Consider the following 21,620-nt stretch of genomic DNA (forward strand, 5'->3'; position numbering starts at 1 on the left):
CCTTTGATTACTTATCCTCAATGTGCCTGTCATCGCAACTTGACTGATTGCAATAGTTTGTTCAACACTGAATATAATGTATGTATGGGTACACGACATAGCACGATGCTAGGCCCTGTACCCCAGAAACAAACGCTTTGATGACCAAGTCCATGTACTGAGATTGAAGGCAACGAACTAAAACGCCCATTTGGAATTGATGAGGCAGAATTTAGATTTGAATTAAAGGCAGTTACGGCGGTAATGTAAGGACACCCAAGTTAGATGTCATCAAAGCCTCCGGTCCTGAAGGTCAGGTGCTTCATCAAGCGAGACTGGCGGAGAACTTCTCATTTCTTGTCTGTGGACGGAGGTGGGGTGTGGGGGGGGATCACACTCAGGGAAATTTGAGCTGTCAGTCAGCTGTCAGCACCTTTTGATGGCACAATCACCACCCACCCCGCATGCTCACTCCACTTTGAGTGAAAGGTTGAGAAAATCTCTTGCTCAGCAGGCAGCTTGCCCGGGTTATTTCAGCAATCATTGTCGCGATTAAGACTTTAGCAGGAAATTGCAGGTAATTGGCCCCTGATAGGTGAGGGCAGGCCTTCAACCATTCTCCTCAAATGTCTCTTGACTAGGGATGTCACGAGAACCGATACTTCCGATACCTCTCGATTCCAAAATGAAAAAACACCAGCGATGCCCATTTTTTTGAAGCACCGTAAGCACCGACGCCAGCATAAGCATCGGTGCTGCGACTCTTCCGGAACTGATGGGGGCAATACAGTGTTTCCCACACATAGACTAATTTGTGGCGATGCGCCACAGATTCAGCACCGGCCGCCACATATGGTTTCGTTACTTTTTTTTATCTATTTATCTATTTTTCAACGCTATTGTAAAACATGCAACATTCGTTAAGCTGAATTTCCTTTCCCTGCTCTCCCTCTGTCACTCACGCGTCTGTCTCTCATGCACACACACACACACACTACACACAGCCTCTCCCCTCCGTGCACACAGCGTCTGTCTCCATGAAAACCAACCAAATCATTCCTGGAAGCGTGGTCGTACTGATGCACCTGACGCTGCCCGGGTGGAAGCATATAGTCCTTCCACAACTTTTGTAGACTATGCGTGCAACTTTACCAAACAGTAGAAGTAAACTCATTCTCCTTGGCCCGCTCTCGTGCGTGCTCAATGGACACCCGCCTACGACATGCACATTTAATCCAAATAAAACATTCACAATCGTGAACGCAATGACGCGCAGAAGACGACTAGCTAAATTGCTGTTTAAAATCCGGTTAGCATCATTAGCAGACATTTGATTAAAACTTGCATTCAAGTTGACTGACCATCTCATTACCAGTGTTTTTCAACTCCAAGACTTAAAAGGGCCTGTCCCAAGGAGAAAAAGTAGCTTACCTTGAAACTTAAACACATGTGGGGAAACTGAACAGTCCAACCAGTAGAGTAATGATAAGATTAGCCTGCTACTTTGTTTACAATATTTTGAGGCTTCAACCAGACGGCTGAATTCAAGAGGTGGAGTTGTAATATGAATAGTAGGCTATAAAGTTTGCTGTTATGAAGATCAGAAATTTCAGTATATAGAATGTAAATAGTTACAGAATGTGTGTGTGTTTCAAATAAAGACTTTGCATCTTGTAAAAAAATCATTCACATTATATGAAAGCAGAGCGATAAAAAGGCGATGCAAGTTGTTGGTTTTTATACAGTAGGCTACTATCCATTAGAAAAGTGATTGAATTAATTATGTGTAAGCCTATGTGATATGCTCGCAATTGGATACTGTATTCTGTTATGCACTGTATGTTATAGAAATTATATTTCAGTATTCTGCAAATATTTCAATTAAGAAATTCATTAAGTAGCCTACATGGGATTTTAGAAAATCCTTTTTTTTAAAGATAGTATCGAATTTGGCATCGAGAATCGTGTAATTTTACTGGTATTGGCACCGACTACTGATGTTTTGGTATCGTGACACCCCTACTCTTGACTGCTAAAATAGGCTGATGGCTGTCCATCTCCGTGCCTCTCTCAAGGAGCATCGGTCCTCACAGCGATATGGTTTTTAGTCTTCCTTATTCTGACCCTCTTTGTTTCCATCAGACGTAATGGCTACTCCGATGCTCTGGGTCTGAGGCAGACTGAGTCACCCAAGAATTTTTTTTTGCCACTGTTTGGTGCCTGTATTCCATCATAGCCGAAGCATCACAGTTTGAGTCTGTCCGCGGGTATTAATGATCCGGAAAGTTTTGTGAGCACCCCCAAAGTAGAGCAGAGAGATAGATTGCTTTCAAATGAAAAATGGAATTCATTTTTTTTTTTGGGGGGGGGGGGTAACTTTCTGTGGTGTGCAGAAGACCGTAGGGTCACTAGACTTTTGAAAATACACCGCCTCTCTCCGGTGTAGAACAAAGGGCCGCATAAATAATGTAAACGTCCAGCGCGCGGAAGGCCAGGTTGCCAGAGTGGCGCACTGACCTGCTGTGGGAAAAAGCAGTCGAGTCATGACGCGTCGGGAAGGATTGTTTACAAAAGCAAGCCAGACCCAGATGGATGCTGTCCCCTGCTCATTGGTAGTCTCTGAAGCAACAGGGCCCAGAGCTTCATCACCCTCTGTGCTGACTCGATAGCATTAGCGGGGCTAATCAATCCCCCCTGTCCCTGACTGAAGTGACCTCCAGGTTATTTTTTTCTGGTCACTTTTTTTTTTATTTTTGCCCGCAACCACATACAGATGGTGTAATAATGATTATGCAACAGTTCGGTCTAGTCAAAATATTTACTCGCTTCTAATTGGACGAGAGGAAGGTCTGGTCTGGTCCCTCCGGGATGGCTTCGGGGCAGTATCGCAGGTTGTGAGTTTTCAACTGAGCATCGATAGAGACGCAGAGAGAGGAGGAGACGTACGAGATCTAATTGAATTGGAGTTGATGCGTAGGTCCGCGTGCGGGCGTCTGTGTGTGCGTCTGTGTGTGTGTGTCTGTCTGAAGGAGAGAGATAGAGTGCACTTAGAGTGCTTTCGTCTCCCGACATCCCGAGGAGCAGGGGCACGATTGATTTGCACTCGCCACTCGAGGCCCTGGTGCTCATCCTTAAGTTGGTTTCCTATTGTCGGCACGGTTCAGAAAGTCAGCGCTGCTCCACGCCCCGCCTGAAGCCACGTGCGTCACGGCTCCGGTAGCCTGAGCTAACCTCGCCCGCCACCGCCAACCGTGTCATCTCAATCGTAGTCGAGTCGAAAGCCCGGAGGACCGCCCACCTCCCGCCCCCCCACACACACCCACCTCCACCTGAACCCCCGCCGGCAACACCCCCGCGCTACCTGAAAGCACCTGCACTTCTCGGCAACCCCCAAGTTATTGCAGCCATAAAATATCCTGTTTGCTTGGCTTGTTTCTGCGAACGAGTCTCTCTTTTTGGTTTTTGCCTCGTCTCGCCGAGCCTCTGTGGTCCCCCAACTCACAGAGACGATGTGATGTGCTTGCTTCCTTCCAACCACCCACCCCCTCCTCTCTCCCCGCAGAGTTGAGTTCAGAGAACGTGCGGACGTGCTTCCAGATCATCAAAGCCTACATCTACCTTTCAGCCACCGAGTTTTTCCAGGTGAGCGGAGATAGGCTGAGATTGCACCAGACAGAGAGCACATGGAAACTCCGCTGCAGTGCTGTGTGAAATACATACACACACACACACACACAAACGCACACAAACGCACACAAACGCACACACAAATACATACACTATTGTTCAAAAATTTGGAGTGGCTTAGAAAAGGTCCTTGTCTACATCATTAATGCTGTGGAAAAAAAATGGCTGGTCTTTAATGCAACATCTACGTAAGTATAGAGATGCCCATTATCAGCGACCATTCATCCAATCCAAAAAGGACATTTGGTTTACTAATCTGGTTTACTATCTGGTGTCATTTTAAAAGGATAACTGAGATAACTGAGGAAACATCGGAGAACCCTTTTGCAGTTATGTAAGCACATAATGTAATCTGAAAACTGCTGCTCTGATTACTAAAACAATGCAACTGATCCCAGCTGGTATTCCGTCCATAGTGGAGTGGAATGGAAATTTCTAGAGATCCCAAATTTTTGGTCGGCAGTGAACACTAAACAAACTGACACTCACACTCATGCACAGAAACTCAGACACAGGCACATTAGAAAAAGGCAGAGCACCGTTCAGGTTACTATTAACACGATATGCAAAGGGAAGCATAGGTATGAATGTTGTCATGTTATTGTATGTTACAGTACATATATGATGTCAGCTAAAAAGGGTCTCTTTTCAGGTGCTTTCAGAAAATAATTTATTTCACAAAGTCATGGCTTTAAAGATGTAACTTAAAATATTTATTTAGGTTTCATATCGAACATGTGTAACCTAAATTCATATATGTTGTACAGTATGTTGAATAATTCAGCTTGCGGTAAATACATACTGTACTGTACCTTCAGTCCTTTTGCTCTGTTGTTTAATCTATCTTTCCCTCATTCTCTCTTTCCTTCCCTCCTTCATCCCCTCTTTCTCCCTCCCTCCTCTGTAGAACTATGCTGAAGGGCTCTGTAAGTCGTTCTGTGAGCTGATGAAGGACATCACGATGGAGGGCCAAGTTCAAGTGTTGAAGGTGAGACTCTAGTCGTGCCATTGTCCCCCACCTATAGAACATCATATATAGCACGTGGCCTTCATGGGAAAATGGAGAATTGGATCGCCCCCTCATCGAGTTTTATCTTTGCCCTGCTGCAGACCTCTTAGGAACGTTAACAGAGAACATGGAATGCCACAAACAAGTAAATCGCAAAACATTCCTTTATTCTTTAACCTTCTGTGTAGAATTCACAACTTGAAGTCCTCTATCCTTGAACTGGAACGTTATACAACAATCGGTGGGGGAAATTGTTGAGTGACTACTTTGTGAACAGAAATGCTTCAGATGGAGCATCTCGCCCACAACAGGGTCAGACATGAACCGTAAATAAAATCGGAAAACGCCATGTTATGAATATCCTACATTAATGTACAATGAAAGGAATGTCTAGCAGCTGACATAAAGAAGTGTCACTCTGACTGGAGGTCCTTGTCCGTTCGCGCCGCCGTCGCTCTCACCGTGACCCCTGAGGGAGTGAAGACGAGTGGGCCGCCCCTTCCATTAACTCCCCCACGTCACCTCCAACGCTCGCTCTGCCAGTCGTCCCATCTCCACGGAGCCCCGGCCACCCAACGCTCGCGACAGATGGTCTGTTCGCCCGATAATTAACTCTCCATAGTCGTAAGTCGCTGAAGAGACAACGGCGGTGACAACGACGACAATGCCTCTCCTCTGGGTAATTACGGGGATGCTTAATAACCCCGAGCTTTGAGATTAGAGTTTGGCCAACATGTCTTTGTGTAAATGCAGCGGCCTGTCAGACCCGCTCAGTGCCGAACCCCAGTGTTTTGATGCACCGCGCGCCACTTTGACTTAGCGGAATTAACTCCCGAATGATCGCCACCAGGGCAGGGACATAGCCGATTGAAACTGGGCCCTTTAACCAGATCCTCCTGTCACACTGACTCACTGCACTAATTAATCACTGATTTCCTGCAGCATGCCGTCACTGGGAGAAAAAAAGCTACTTCTCACGATTGTTGCTGTACAGACCTGCTCTTACTCATAGTTCAGTACTTTTACTGATGCTGCCCATGGGGCGCAAATCCAGTGTAGGCTTCCAAGTTGTAAAATTTTTGATCAAGTACAAACTTGATTAAAAGGCTCGTTCTTTTACTGGCCTGGTGTGGCCACAGGTTTGGACAAATAAAGGCAGGTCTCATTTTGAAGCCTGGTCTGGCGTTTACAGATGTGTTTCGCTTGTTTAAAACCATTTGAAGGCCAGCAGATCACCTGCTTGAGCTAGTTCTGTGCTGCTTAGATTGTGTACACAGAAGTAAGAGCGAATAACATAAGCATACGTTTTCCACTGATGAAAGGCAGACCGCGTGAGCCAGAGTTCTTAAAGGTTTAAACTTCTGTCGACATGCACATGCTATATACAATGTTACATCGGTTAGAATCTCCACAATTCAATGGTTCAGTTAATTTTATCGAATAGTTTTGGTACCCATTATTGTTATAAACAAGAGACATTTCTCAATACGTGTTGTAGTTCTGCACTGAGAAACGCCCAAGGCTTGAACAACATCTGAGACGGTACAGACGATGAGGGGGAAACCTTATCTGATTTGACACGGAATGACCTACACAGAAGTGGAGCTGAGCGAATAATTTCATTTCCACTGATGTCCCACTTATGGCCGTGATTACTATAGCTATGGCCTAAAGATATAGTGATACAGTAAATGCCACATCTATGGTGTAACCAAAATTGTTTTGCGAGCCTGCAGTTACCTTTAGGTTAAACTGTCCTTGACCAACACATGTCAATATTAATGTTGTTTTAGGTTCAGCTGTGCTAGGTAACTGGGGCATCACTTTTTCACATGCTCAAAATGAACTGAACAAAAGAAGACGACTGAACAAAAGAAGATTACAGTTGAAAAAAAAGCTTGCTCTGTCCCTGTTTGAAAACTACCAGCTGCCCATACCGCAATCCAACCCCTCACTGTTCTGCCATTTTACTTTCTCTGGTGCCACAGCCACTATGTAAAGTTAATAGTAATGTCTGAGGACCGGAGCTCAACCTGTTAGCCAGATGGCGTCCTTATTCGAGCAGCCTTGATTGTTGTATAATGTGTCAAAATGACCTAGGGGTTGGCCAAGCCGTGATTGCTGCCGGTTAATGTCAATGGCCTTTCAGCCAATTGTTCCCTTTTCCGCTCTGTATTCAAAGCTGAAGCATTGCAATTAATCCCTACCCCCTTGGCCCTTTTAAAAGCCTTCACAATCCTATGTAACCATTCTTGTTGTTTTAAGGCTTACATGATTACTGTTAGTTAGTGAGTGCACTCTTGAAGGGGAAGTAATTACCTCAACAGGTGGGCATTTCTGTGTACGGTATGGCCGTGGTCGGCTGTCTCACGCAGTATGCCGCCAAAAAGCACCTTTGATCTTACAGACTACTACTGTCCCCACATCTCAAGTGACTCCAGAATAAATGACTTTGCGGAAGCGAAATGGCAAGAAAATTGACTTCAGACAGAAAGTGTCGGATCTTGGCTTTGTTTTCATTTTTTCCTCTCTGTTATTGTCTTTTTTGTCCTCCTCCCCTCCCCCTGGTCCCTCCTCCTTCCTTTCCTCCCTCTCATCCCTCCATCTCCTGCAGGTGGTGGAGATTGCGCTGAAAGTGAGTCCAGTCCTGGGCTCCCACATGTTCCAGCCCCTCCTGCCCTCCGTGTTCAGGGGCATCGTAGACGGCGAGGTGAGTGCAGCACCGCCTAACAGCCACGCCGGCCTTGAGCTGAAGAGCCGCTGGTAGGACGCTTCAGTGACTGAATGAAGCGCCAAAAGAATAGTCCACAATGGCTCACCGTTTGCGGATGTGCTGCTACAGTACATTGACAGATTTTCAAATGCATTCCGCCTCTAACGCACCTGCACATTTTCGATCTCTCTTAGTCTCTCTCTCTCTCTCTCTCTCTCTCTCTCACACACACAGACATATCTACCTACACACACACACTACATCAACGCAGCTTAAGAGCTGCTGATGCCATGAAAATTAGTGTATTTTGTCAGACGAGTAACCGCGGGAGACTCCCAGTGTTCACCCCTCCCTCCCTCTCTTCACTACCCCCCCCCCCCCCCCCCCACCAAACACAGACGCTGTTACAGCACTGAGTAGGGCCATTCCGTGGTCATTGTTCGACTGGTCATTTTGCTCAACATGTTCAGGCGTTCTGTAACAGAGAGTATAATGTGATCATAGTGGTAAAGGGTAACAAATGGTAAGGATGAGTTAGTTATTTGTATGTTATTTGTCTGTGTTTGCACAGATGTAAATTCGTTGAAATCTTCACAGCCCCTTCATAGATTTTACAAAAGCCAAAGGCTCTGTAATGATTTTTTATTTTTAAGATGAACAACTTTTTGCTGGCACCCTCAAAAGTAAAGTGTTCCAGGACAAAGAAGCATTAATCAAAGTGTGTAAGAGTTATTTTGTTTTTGACTGCAGAGGTATCCTGTTGTGATGTCGACGTACCTTGGAGTTATCGGCCGCATCCTGCTCCAAAATTCTAGCTTTTTCTCCTCTCTACTCTCCCAAATGGCCCAGGAGTTCCACCAGGAGGTGAACATTCTCTCTTTCTCTCTCTCACTCACACACACACACACACACACACACACACACACACACACACACACACACACACACACACACACACACATCCATGAAGGCCAATTCTACATTTTGCACAAGCCACACACACATACACCACACACATATACACACACCTCTGCAGTTGACCTCATCTTGGCATATCCAAATAATACCTTACACCTCCATTCTCACTATTTTAACTTAACCGCTTTAACTCAGATAGCCATCGTTTGTATATTTGTATATTTGTTTTGTCTTTTGCATGTGTTGTTATGGGCTTGGTGTTTCTGAAATGTTAGGGTAATATTGGTTTGTGTGATTTTCTATATAGTCTCTCTCTTTCTATATATATATATATATATATATATATTCCCTACATAGAACAGTTTTGATGAGATGCTCAAGGAGAGCAGTAGATAAAAACTGGGAGTAATCCAGTAAACAGTAGGAGTACATTTTGGATCGCTTCGAAGGAGACCCGACAAAACATAACTGTCGTCTGGTCTCTCTCGCCGTGCGCAGATGGACCAGCTGTTGGGCAGTGTCATTGAGATGTGGGTGGACCGGATGGATAACATCACGCAGCCCGAGAGGAGGAAGCTCTCCTCGCTGGCCCTGCTGTCCCTGCTGCCATCAGATAACAGGTGAGCCGTCCGAGATAGAGAGGCCGGGGCCCGGGCGCCGTCTCCCTCAAAAAGATAAACAGCCAGTCAAAAAGCCCAAGGCTCGAGGCTCGCCCAGACTACGAGAACAGGGAAAAAGATGGCTGACGCAAGCCGGGCTGAAAAGACAACAGGAGCACAGACACGGACTGGAAGTAATTCGCGACTTGTAGGAGACTTTTATGAGAGTGGCTTTGAAGAATTTTGATTAGAGTGCCTGTTCTCTTTTAAACACAAAAGAGATATTGTTTGTTAGGCTGTAAATCCGTCAGAATGAGGGGGGATTTAGGCCCCCTGCTGTTTATCCATGTATGTTGATGTGTTGCTTGCTGCTGTTAAACTGCGCATAAAGGGCAGATAAAAGCTCAATTTGTGGGGGGAAATCCTGTATTTCCAGAAGAATGCTCATGCTGCTTTATGTGAGTTATCCTGACTGAAATTGACGGCTACTCAAAGAAAGGTCCATTAAGTTCCTCTATCTAGTCATTCATGGATGGCACCACAGAGAAAGGTCCATTAAGGTCCCATATCTAGTCATTCATGGACTTTGGTCGACTGCAGGAAGCCACATGAGCAAACAAAGACACATTAGATTCTTTTCTCCTTGCCACCAGCTGTGCTCATCCTCTCTTCCTCTCTCTTTTCTTTTTTTACTTTTTCTTTCTCTCTTTGTTTCTCTTTCTCGCTCTCTGTCTCTGTTTCCCCCCCTCCCTCACCTCACTCTTCCTTTCTTTCTTTCTATCTCCATCTCTCTCCCCCAGTGTTATCCAAGACAAGTTCTGCGGCATCATAAATATCTGCGTGGAGGCCCTGCACGACGTGATGACCGAGGATTCCGAGACGGGGAGCTTCCGAGAGTAAGTCTGGCCACCTCTGTGCATCGGCCCGGCGGGATCCGAAAGCCATCTGTCTAATTGGCAAAATCACAGCAATAAACATTGGTCTGTGTTGAGCCTCTCACTTGGCTGTGTGAAATCATCATCATTATGATGATTATATTATATAAATTATTACTGTTATGTAATGATATCAGTCATATGACTGCTTATCCTTTGAGGAGATTTAATCATGGCTCGTCTGATTTTTATGAAGAACTTGTGGCCCTACTCAGTGCTGTAACAGCATCTGTGTTGAAGTGGGGGCCTGGGCTGCTGGCGCGCTATTGGGGGGGGGGGGGGGGGGGGTGAACCCTGGGAGTCTCCTGCGGTTACTCGTCTGACAAAAGGCACTCATTTCCATGGCATCAGCAGCTCTTATGCTGCGTTGGTGTGTGTGTGTGTGTGTGTGTGTGTGTGTGTGTGTGTGTGTGTGTGTGTGTGTGTGTGTGTGTGTGTGTGTGTGTGTGTGTGTGTGTGTGTGTGTGTGTGTGTGTGTGTGTGGAGACACATCTCTATATCATATTTCAAACTGCGAGCCGATGACAGATGCCGCAGGGTTGTAGCTGAATCATCCTTTTCACTGCGGCACCTTCCCATTACGTCTCTCTCTCTCTCTCTGTCTCTCTCTCTCTCTGTCTCTCTCTCTGCCTCACTATATGATCGTAGTTACCTAATCACTCAGGTAGATTGCTGTGTGATGTATTTAAAGTGCACAAGACTATTTTGCTATTTGTACAGGCATTATATACTTCCTACAGGTACCACTGTTCATGTTCACATGTACCAATCTTCAGAGCCGCTCTAGATATCAGAACTTAATTTCTCTCTCTCACATACTCTTATCCCCCCCCTCTCCCTCTTTCTCTCCCTCCCTCCCTCCTTCCCTCCCTTTTCTCCCCCATCTCACTCTCTGCTCCCTATCTCTATTTCTACCCCCCCCCCACACCCAAACGCCCTTTAGCTGCATGCTAATGACCCACTTCGAAGAGCCCAAGGTGACCGATGATGAGGAGCCGGCCACCGAGCAGGACAAGAGGAAGAAGTTGGTGAGTTTGGCCTTCGCTCCACTTCTGCAAGTTCACACTGCGTCACCAAAAAAAAGAGAGAGAAAAAATCAGACTCTGCACGTGTCATTTGCATCACCATCAATTCCTCACTGTGCTCCCAATAGAGGCTGACTCCCCCCAGCGTGTTTAATACATTTAATTGGTGTTACACTGATGCTTGCCTAAAAAGCAATCTGTTGTCCTCACACGCGCACACTGGGGTACAACTGTGCAGTCATTTTGGCAGAAAGATGTCGAAATGAAATTGTGAAATTATCCAATTGAATTAAGGGCAGAAGGATCACCATGTGCGTATGTGCCAAAATACTACCAGTGCTGTAGAGAAAAGCTTGTGCAATTTAATTGAACTGTTGAAGTGGTCTTTTAACCAGGACACAGACCACTAATTGGGCATACATTCATGCAGGCACCAACGTAGTTAAGCAGCAGCAGTAGAGAGTTATAAAGAGGACAATTGCAATGTAATGTTTGACCCGATCTGACAAAATGAGTCACAGGTCACACATTGTAATTTTGACATACAGGCTGATTATTTCAAAAAACATTGAAAAAATGGGATAAAGATGGCAGGAGGCCATAATTTGAAATGCTGTATCTTGACAACAATTCAAGATATGACTCTTTAATTTGAAAGCCCATGATGTCCTCTGTCTCTTGATGCCAACATTTTTAATTGTTGGCTCACCGTGACTCACTTTTGCCAGATCAGTTCACGTCACATACAATACATACAAACTGCAACATTAGTCCTCCAAGAGGGTGCAGATTCTTTCCTCAAAGAAATGAACCTGTATGACCTTTTGAAAATGCGTAGATGTCATTCCAGACATTCATCTCTTCTGGACACATGATGATATGCATGTGTGCAGTGTACATCATAGCACAACTCTTGACATTCCAGGCCAGAATTTTGATGCAAAAGCCAGTTCCCTTTTCCCTCTCAGTGTTCAACCTAATGAAATAAATGTAGAGAGAATCATTAGGGAGAATTAGCCTATTTAAATGTAAATGATTAAGTTAGATTGCCTTTTATATCACTTTATAATCACTAGAAGCCCCGTAATCATGGCAACAACTGATTGATGTTGATGTATAATGTGATGATGATTATACATAATTAGGTTATTTCTCTTCGTGAGGTTACGTTAACCTTCCATATCTCCAAGAATGACTCGGAACACTCATACTGTAGCTATCAAGGTGGAGAAGTTGCTAGAAGGTCTTTTCACACTAAATCTTCAGTAAAATACTCCCTTCCGTTGGCGCGGCAGATTATGCAATAACTAGGTCCCTTTTTATCCCCTTTTGAATTATATTTTCCATCCAAGATGCAGCAGACATGTAATTTCACCATATTAAATTACTTTTTCATCATATGCATTTTTATCAATTTTCCTCTCCTCACAAACTATCTCCTTCAAAGCTTTGAAAGAATGACTCACTCCCATCTGCCAAATTCAAAAAGCAGGGCTGGTTAGCCAAACTTCTGATGAAATATCTGTCGGAGATTGACAGCGGGCCAGAAAAAAGAACTGTCATTTTCATCTACTCTTGAGCCTTTTGAGGGGTGGGGGGGGGAGTCGTTACGCATTCACCTGACGGTGCGTGTCTGAACATTTAAGCGCTCGGCAATCGAGATGACTCCTCACGGAGCAGCCAGAGAGAGGCGTGTGATGTGGGAAGCCTGAGTCCAGTCACACCCGCCGGAGATTGAGACGTGCGGCGGTCGCAGTGCCATGCGTCGCCGCAGCTGCCGCCCGTTGAGTGGGCACACACATTGTTTCAGCATGCTTGGTCAGTAATGGCCTTTTGCCGAGTGCAAGACCTCGTCTTGGCACCTGTTGTGCAGGCGCAGTCCTTCATTCCTCAGTGGTTTTGTGCTGCTTCTAAGGTTAGAGTGCTCTGGTAGCTGAAAGTCACATCGCGTGTCTTGAATGCATTATTTTATTACCTTAGGTTAGTTGCTTGTGAGTGTAAACTTCTACTCTTGTGCAGAGTTAGTGTCATACCACACACACATTGTTTTATGTCCATCTAATAACTCCACACAAACAACCAAAAATTACATTAATACACTCGTCATTGCACCATCTACACAACAACAAGTCTGCATTACAACATACAGCTCTCGAAAAAATTGAGACCGCTTCGCATTTTTCAGATATCGTACGGTTGAGGACATTGAAATGGCATGACATTCAAAAGAGTTGACGGTCATATTCAAAATTAAGAGATCACTGCAAATTTCAATATGACTGTCAACTCATTCAAAGGTCACTCTGCAACCATTGGATGATATCAGAAAAATGTGCAGCAGACTCTCAGATTTTGTCCAGAGCTGTATGTACAGATTACAGCAGCAGAGATATGAAGGACACCATTTCACTTCAGTCAGTGATGATCATAAAGTCTGAAGGTAAAGTGATCTTTACCTTCACAGTGTACAGTACATTACCGTTCAAAATGTCATTTCTAAGTGACTAGAATGTTGTAAATGACTGTTGTAGAATGACATGGCTGATCTTTAATGCAAATATCTCCATGGCTCGTTATCAGCAGGTAATGTAATCTGAAAACTGCTGCCCTGATTCTGTCTAATGGAGTTGAATGAAAATTTCTAAGTGGCCCCAAACTTTTGAACGGCAGTTTATATATCTTAATAGTTACAGAATATTTTTAATTACTCAGCAATGATGCTTTGACCTTGGCTCAGAGGATGGATGGCTATGATAACATGAGCTGAGCTTGATTGTGTTCGCCATAATCAAGTTACCTTTTCTATACATGTCTACTTATCTCATTTATTGTATAATAAATCTGCACAGTGACCTACAGGACCTTCACCCTAATCTCTTAGTGTCCAAACTATATCTCACACGAAGCCCTTGAGGAGTGATTTGTAACTCCGGTTGGGATGCATCAAATGGAGCATGAAACCTGTTTTATGGCATGTGGGGTTAGCCTGGCTGAACGCACCCGTGGGAGACTAGGTAGAGGCAGGGGTGAGCAGATGACCGAACGTGCAGTAGGTCAGGAGAACTGCGCTCGTATATCCTGCTAGCCGATACCACCATCCGGGGAATCCTCTGTACTCGGGCAAGGACATTTTTTCTTTCTTTCAAGGTGCATTTGGGGGGGGGGGACAGATTCAAGCACAAACTCAATAGTTGTAAGCCTTTCTCTTAACTACTTTTTATTTTTCAAATAAGAGGTGGTCATTCAGACCTACAACGTCCAAGATTTGAGACGTTAAAAGCATTTTGATGGGCTTGGCCACTAGCTCGTTTAAAATTTAGCCTATAGCTATATCAATGTCACCTTTTAAGAGGAACTGTCTAAAACAAGAGGTTACGGAATGGCCAGCTATTTCATAAAGTGGCTCGATCCATCACCACCACCGCCACATGCATTAAAGTGCCACTGGGGCTCTGCACAGGACTGTTTAAACCTTGACAATAGTGATGTACTTAGCAGAGCGTGTCTCCTTTGATGTTCCCCTCTCAGACTTAACTTCAGTCGCTGGCAGCCAGGGTAAAAAAGGATGCAAACAACCCCGTCGAAGTCATTTGGGTTCTATTTTAGGGCCCCCGGGAGAAATTGGCAGCCCCTGTGCTTCGCCAGCAAAAAAGACAAACACAAACACAATTATCTTTAAACTTTCTGAATGAGTTGGCGATAGACCCGGGGGCACAAATGGATGTCACTCATATACTTCCACGGAATGCATAAGCGCGATAGTGTCAATAGGACTTTTGGTCAAACCGTACGGTCTGTCTCCCGTCGGCGGGACCAGTACCTTAGCGTGCCACTTTTCCCTCGTCAGTATTGATACATGGATCGAGCGTGTTCCTTGTGGAACATCAAGGCCAAATCAAATTACGGAAACGAATGATTCACACCCTACTCAAACCCTTCGTTCTTTATGGGACGCTCAGGGTCACCCAGCCCAGCGTTAATCTGGGAGCAGATCATTAATCATCTTAGTTTACGCTGGCTCGCCCTATTCCTACCGTGAGGAGGTGCAGCAGATCGGGTTTTGGGTGATAAATGTGGACATTATTTTTGCCTGCGTTCATATGGAGAGCAGCAGTGTTTGCCTCAGGCCTCCTGTTGGCAATTTCTACCGAAATTTGTTTCTGTTCAGCACTCTTTCCTCTGACTGTAGAGGGCGGGGTAGAATGCACCAGAACAAGTGGCCTGATATATGAGTGTGAGTTTCCTCTCACTAGTGTCTAGTCCATTATGGGATCTGTCATGTGCTCCGGAACATCACTCTTGCTGGTCGCGTGGGACTGTATGGACAGAGTTGTCTGTTGGTTACCACCCACGAATGAAGTATTGATGAACAAGAAAACTTGTATTATTTATTGACTGCTTCAGGCAGTCCATCAGGACTCTTGAGCTGACCACTACCAGAAAAGATGGTGATGTTGGCAGCGATGGTGAAGTGTACATGACTGTAACATTATGCACCTCTTAGCATTGCAATCTTATCAAGGAGTGTAATTTGTTCAATGAATGCAAATTTGTTATGGGATTTTATAATAGTTAGCAATTGATGCATGCCATATATTCGTTACCATGTATTTCACAATATTTCATAGAAAAGCACAAACTGTAAAAAGTTTGTTCAGTGGCCAAAAATGACTGTTTTAATGTCAAATTACATTTTCAACTCAAACAATATAAAATGATTATGTATTTGCTCAGCAACTTCTATCTTTAAGTCACCTGTGATGGGTTGTGTTTGGTTAAATGGTTGTCCAGATACTTGTGCGGTCTCTAAGTGTGTGCCTGCTGTGCTTCTTTCTCTCTTTAATGGTTGTCCAAATGTCAAATGTCAAATTACATTTTCAACTCAAACAATACAAAATGATAATGCATTTACTCAGCAACTTCTATCTTTAAGTGATGGGTTGTGTTTGGTGAAGTGTGTGTCCAGATGCTTGTGCGGTCTCTAAGTGTGTGTGTGCCTGCTGTGCTTCTCTCTCTGGCCCCAGCTGGCCCTGGAGGACCCCGTCCACAGCGTGTCCCTGCAGCAGTTTGTCTACGAGAAGCTGAAAGCCCAGCAGACGCTGATGGGAGACCAGGGATTCCAGGCCCTCATGGAGACCGTGGACACCGAGATCGTGCGACAGTTGCAGGAGTTCCTGCAAGGAATGTGAAGGTCTGGAATGGATGCTCCGGGTCTCAGGAGACTTCAGCAGGACAACAACGAAAACCATTCACCTCACATCGCCAATAACGCGCCATGTTTTCAACAAACACTACCCAACGAACAGAGCTTCCACTTTTTTCCACACATCATCACTTTTTTTTTTCCTTCCACTATTTTGTACTCTTGGGTTGATTGGTCGCCGACGCAGAAGTGGAAAGGGTGGGTACTGTGTATATAAAGTTGACATGATTGGACACGAGTAGAGTTGTCTCTACTACTTTTATTTTTTTGTTTCTTAGAAAGAAAGAAGAAGAAAAAAAAACAGGCCCCTGTAAGAGATTTTGGATCCATGAACTGAAGAAACACAAGGGGTGTTCCAGACATGAGGAAAATGAAATGTAATTTTGTATTTATGTAAGATAAGCCTGCATGATAAGGATATTTTTATTTTGATCTCTATTTTTTGTTTTGGTTTTCTATGAAGCCCCTTATGTCAATACGGCCTAACTACTGATAGATATTTTCATAATGACTGCATCTCCTGCAGATAGGACGGTTGTATTAATCGAATGTTTGCTTAACCCACAATTCTATGCTGCTACTCTACATGCTCCAACCCTGTTGTGTTTGAGAAGGACGCAACATTTCACAATGAGTGAATGGAGTTTGACTGGTCACCAAGATGCAAGGATGATAACCGTATGATTTCAAAGCACGAGCTTTGATTGTAAAGAAAACAGTTTGGAATAATGTGTGTGTCTTTTAGTAAGGCTTAAGGGGTGAGTTTCACTCTAGCGCAATCTCTCACTGTGACTAGCTTTGTCACTTGAAAGGCCTTATGCTGTTAGCCTTACTATAACCAATAAAGGCAAGAAAACATTTGTTTTTCCTTTTTTTAGACACTACAGAATGTATAGGTCTGGTCTCGACAGCATTTAAATCCCATTATTTTAATACATTTTGTTGAATACGTGCCAAAAATCAATGATCAATGAAACTGACTGTGAAACAGACCATGCATGTGACATTTGCCGGCTGATCACTGAGGCCGAGGTGACGTTATCAGTATGAGGGAAGAAGGTGTTCCTCACTACGGTCGTAGTTCTAGTTTCTGGGATGGGTTAATTGCTTCAGTCATTGGGTCTAATATTGGTTTTGGTCCGTTTTAATCTTGTACAATTATATTTTTATGATCATTTGAGTAGTGCTTTCTTCCAATGAATTTAATTCAAACAAAGCACAAATGAATGAAAGTGCTTGCTTGATAAGCCCAGTGAAAATGCTCTCTAAGGTTGTTCTATTGGGGATGTTCTCTACCCACAAAGATTACATTGTTAGTGATTTTGTTTTTGTTGGTAAAAAGGCTTGGTTGTTGATTGGCTGCTGTGGGGGAATCCTTACTGCTTATAGCTATAGGAATTTAGCCTTTTTCCGGAGTATATTTTGGGGGGAAAAAACGGTTGAAAATGCCCCTAGAATGTAAAACCGGAATTTATAATTCAGTGCACAGTGCATAACATCATCAGAGAAAAGGAATTAGCTTTCCTTTTGTATTGATGTAATAATAATCCTTCACCATATTTTCCAAATATTATTCTTCCTGGCTCAGAATGTTTCATCTAAATTACTAAGAGAATATTCCAACTTCATAAAATGCTGCAATATTCAAAGAGTGCTTTGGGTTATGAAGCAAATTGACTAATGATGATGACTATGGGAGGGCTATCCTCTGAAGCCAAAAAGGTCTCAGCGGCTCAACAGCCTACGTTGAGTGCTGTGCTGTTCTAAACATGCTTTACTGAATCTGAACTGAAATATTGAAAAAAATTCCAGAGAGGGATTCAAGTCTATCCTCTAAACACGACACTTCCTGCTGCGACTGAACGCCGTGATTAGCACTGCCTATGTGTCCTCAAATATCAGGAGATCTTGTTTAGCTAGAAGAATCTCCAGATGTAAAAGTTCCGCTTAGAAGTTGTATAGCCTGTCTCTGAAATAGCTGATTACAGTATGTTCTGTAGTGGGGCCGGGCGATGTACCGACTTTACTCAATATATCGCAGTTTGCTGTACGTGAGATAAACGCAGCTTCAGACAGTGTCCACAGCTTCTCATGGTGTCAGCCAATTGTCCCGTGGGAGTGCTTTCCCCTGAGGTCAGACGTCTATCCTGGCTGTTTCATCACTCTTGAGCACTTCCATCGCATCATTGGCCACCAAATGCACCATGTAATCACTATAGCGAAGCCCTTCCCACCCAAATCCTTTCAAAGGCCAGGGTGCTCAAAGACCTTGATTTTACGCACCATCTGACTGGCCTTTCTCAAGCTGTCCTGTACTTGAGGGCACCTGAAATAAGTAATGAACAATGGACGTTCCAAATGGCGGAAAAGGGCCAAATTGACCAGAGGCACAAGCTACTCGGATATAATGCACAAATTCAATTCAATCCTGAAGCAGGGCAGTTCAATAATTCAACTTTGGCACCCTTTTTATTCCCCTTGCCTCAAATAGTACACGTTGATGGTTCCATCATTCTTGCTGATTGCTCTGCAGTTGGTGGCGTTCCAGTCTGCGTCTACAGTGGATGTCGGAGCACTCCCTGAAGAGTAGAAGTACAGCCTCCCTGTTCTCACAGAGGCAGGACATCAATTATTTTGCCACTGGGTGTAAATAAGACACACTAACCCCCATCAGTGACATTTGTGACATGATCCCCCCACTCCTCACCACTAACGACTATTAGAGTGACATCACTGAGTACGAGCACAATGCAAATGTCTCCATCAACCATCATCAGAGCAGGAACACCTTTCCATGTCTGTGATGAAGACGAAATATTAAATCACAACTGATGGAGAAGGTTCCGACCCAGGCGGTTTATGCCCCTTCATTCTTACATTAACGTCAGCTTTTTCTTTTTATGAATGGAAAATGCTGTTGTCTTAAAATGTCTAGAAGCACGTGTGCTAGACAAGTTTGAAAAGGCCATTGTTTATTTTCTGTTTGCTTCTTATGCTTTTCTTTGTGTGATAATCCCTTCAGTAATGCAACATGAATCCACTCCTGATCCAGCTCGATAGCTCTTGGCCGTTCACACTCTCCACATTCCTCCTAGTTCTATTATTCTGACAAAAGTAATCTTAATAAATCAACCTTTTGTGCCAATCTTTTCTTACAAAGCTTTTGGTGTGTTTGAAGATTTGATTTGTATTCAAGACTGTTTAGCTGCTACCAGAAAAGCAGTCTTTGTTCTTTATTTTTGAACTGACTGAGGTACCCCTCAGTTTCAATATCAGGAAAACATGGTGACATTTAGGGAGTGTGACTTGCACTTCTCTGTCTTTTGGGATAGTGTCTGTCATTTGCTAGATACTTCAAGTTTCTGAAAATTGCATTTTTTTTTTGTTTGCCCGGAACCTACTCCTCCAAAATACTTTTTTTCCAATGAATCCTCTCCCCAAATGGGAATCTGTAGCAACCTCTCATGTTCAGTTCAATAAATAATTATTCTACGGCACATTTGAGAAGAAAACGTCAGCAAGAAGTCTTGCCGCAAGCTGAAGCCTTGATCCCTCGAGCGACCTTAAAGGGACAGTTGTGATTAAATTTGGCTTTTTAAAAGAATCATGAAGTGCATTTGCCTGCAGGAAGCTTGTGCGTTTGTGTACTCAAGAGTGAAATGGAGAGCAGACAGTTGAGGCAATTCTCTGGAACAAATGCACAGTCAGAAAGGAGGAGGAGGCGACGAAAGGTCTCTGACAGGCCACAGCTGGGAGAGGGTCGCCGGGGTCAACGAGGTTAACCGGGTCGTGCCTGTGTGACGCAGGTCAGGCTGTAGAGGTGTGATGTTTGCTGGACAGAGACACGGACAGAGAAGAGTGTCGGGGGGTCCACAGGGGTTAATTAAACAAAAGCAAGTCCAGCGGTCGCTCGCGTCGCCCCCAGTGGATAAGGGGTCAAGCGGAGAGCACGATGCTTCGGTCAGGCTCATTATCCAGCCTGAAGAGCCCTCTGGAGAGAGTCAGAGATGATAGCTTGTTAACTGTACTCAGACACAGAAGACACCGCACAGAGGGGCCGAGAGTGGCGTTAACAACATGAGCATGAAGAAATACAGACAGAGTTCTGGCTCTGACTAGATGTTGAAGAAATACAGTACAGACAGAGTTCTGGCTCTGACTAGGTGTTGAAGAAGTAGATCAAATCCAGACCTTATCTCATCACTTCTCTACAAGTGAAATGTAAGATTTTACACTCTATGGAAAGAGGCTAACAAAGATTGTTTCAGTGTCTGACATTGGAGCAAGGTGGTGTCATCTTACAAATAAGTGTTACAACACTCATTGGGGATGGTGGAGGTTTGAGAAGCAGCCTGTTGGTTTGGTAACCAAGAGGGAGGCTGGGGTCAAAGTGTCAGTCTCTGTGCAAATTGATCTCAGGAGGCTTCTCAGCCAAGGAGTCCCTTACTACAAAATTGTCAAGAAAACGGTTCAAACAGATATCCTAACAACTCTCCAACAATGACAGGTCCGTTTTTTTCCACTGTGACCCTGATGTAAAAATTAGGGCCTTCATGTACAGCTGGGGATACAGTATAAGTATTGAATGCGTCAATATTTTTCCCCGCAAGTATACTACTATACAGTACTTCCAGTAAGGCTCTTCATGTACTTTACACTGGTCATTAGTATTAACTCAGGTCAGGTAATCTACAAGTAAAAAAAGAACAAACATTTAAGTCCATAAATAAAGTTATCTGTAATAAAGTGAAATGACAAGGAAAAGGTGTTGAATGTGCCTACTGAAATGTCTTAAGCCTTTGTTTGTAATGACAGCTTCAAGATATTTCCCGTATGATGAAACTAATCAATCCCAGTATTTTGGTGTGATTTTGGCCTACTCTTGAAGATTCCAGGCGTCCCTCTTGTGAATCCTGATCTTTAGTTAACTTCTACTGTTATCTGTTCAACTGGATTTCATGTCAGGGCCTTGATTTACTTTCTCTGAAACCAGTTGAGAGTGTCCTTTGCTGTATGCTTTGGATCATTGTCCTGTTGGAATGTCTATCCATGTCTCTTCCTCATCATCCTGGTGGATGACAAGATTCTCCTGGAAAAAAGCCCATTTATCGTTCCTTCAACTGTATGAAGTCTGCCAGTACCATGATTACCGGATAATAACGGTATTTATCACTCTAATTAACCTTTCTTTGAATATTACCGTATTCAAATGTTCATATCCTTGGATAGTCACCTGCCCACACAATGTTCCCCAGACCCCTTATACTGTAGGATGGATTTAGCTCTGACTATGACATCCATAAAGTTTAATTTTGCTCTTGTTTGACCAGCCTGCATTCTCTCAGTATTTCATAAGCTTGTCCAAATGTGGTGTAGCAGACTTTAAACAAGCTTCAACATGTTTCTCTTCAGTAATGGAGTTGTGTGAGGTGAGCGTGAAATAGAGGCCATGGCTGTTGAGAGTATTACCTCTCATTTTTTCTCTTACAATTGTGCCTGCCTGCTGCCTCCAAGTCTTTCTGGAACTTTCTCCGAGTGGTCCTTGGCTCTTG

The 21,620-nt window shown here is 44.0% G+C and overlaps 1 protein-coding gene across 2 annotated transcripts in view; it reads left to right on the plus strand.

Moving 5' to 3' along the window:
• ipo11 (importin 11) overlaps positions 1-17,243 on the plus strand; it is a 70,363-nt gene extending 53,120 nt beyond the window's left edge. For both annotated transcript variants that reach the window (XM_062516514.1, XM_062516513.1), the window contains exons 23-30: positions 3,542-3,621; positions 4,574-4,654; positions 7,290-7,385; positions 8,139-8,252; positions 8,805-8,926; positions 9,706-9,801; positions 10,784-10,868; positions 15,890-17,243. In XM_062516514.1, the coding sequence (XP_062372498.1) occupies positions 3,542-3,621; positions 4,574-4,654; positions 7,290-7,385; positions 8,139-8,252; positions 8,805-8,926; positions 9,706-9,801; positions 10,784-10,868; positions 15,890-16,054 (839 nt within the window). In that variant the 3' untranslated portion in view covers positions 16,055-17,243. The remainder of the gene's footprint in view (positions 1-3,541; positions 3,622-4,573; positions 4,655-7,289; positions 7,386-8,138; positions 8,253-8,804; positions 8,927-9,705; positions 9,802-10,783; positions 10,869-15,889) is intronic.
• Positions 17,244-21,620: the final 4,377 nt, after the last annotated feature.

The sequence above is a fragment of the Sardina pilchardus genome, chromosome 16 (genome assembly GCF_963854185.1).
Source record: "Sardina pilchardus chromosome 16, fSarPil1.1, whole genome shotgun sequence".
Classification (NCBI taxonomy): Eukaryota; Metazoa; Chordata; class Actinopteri; order Clupeiformes; family Clupeidae; genus Sardina; species Sardina pilchardus.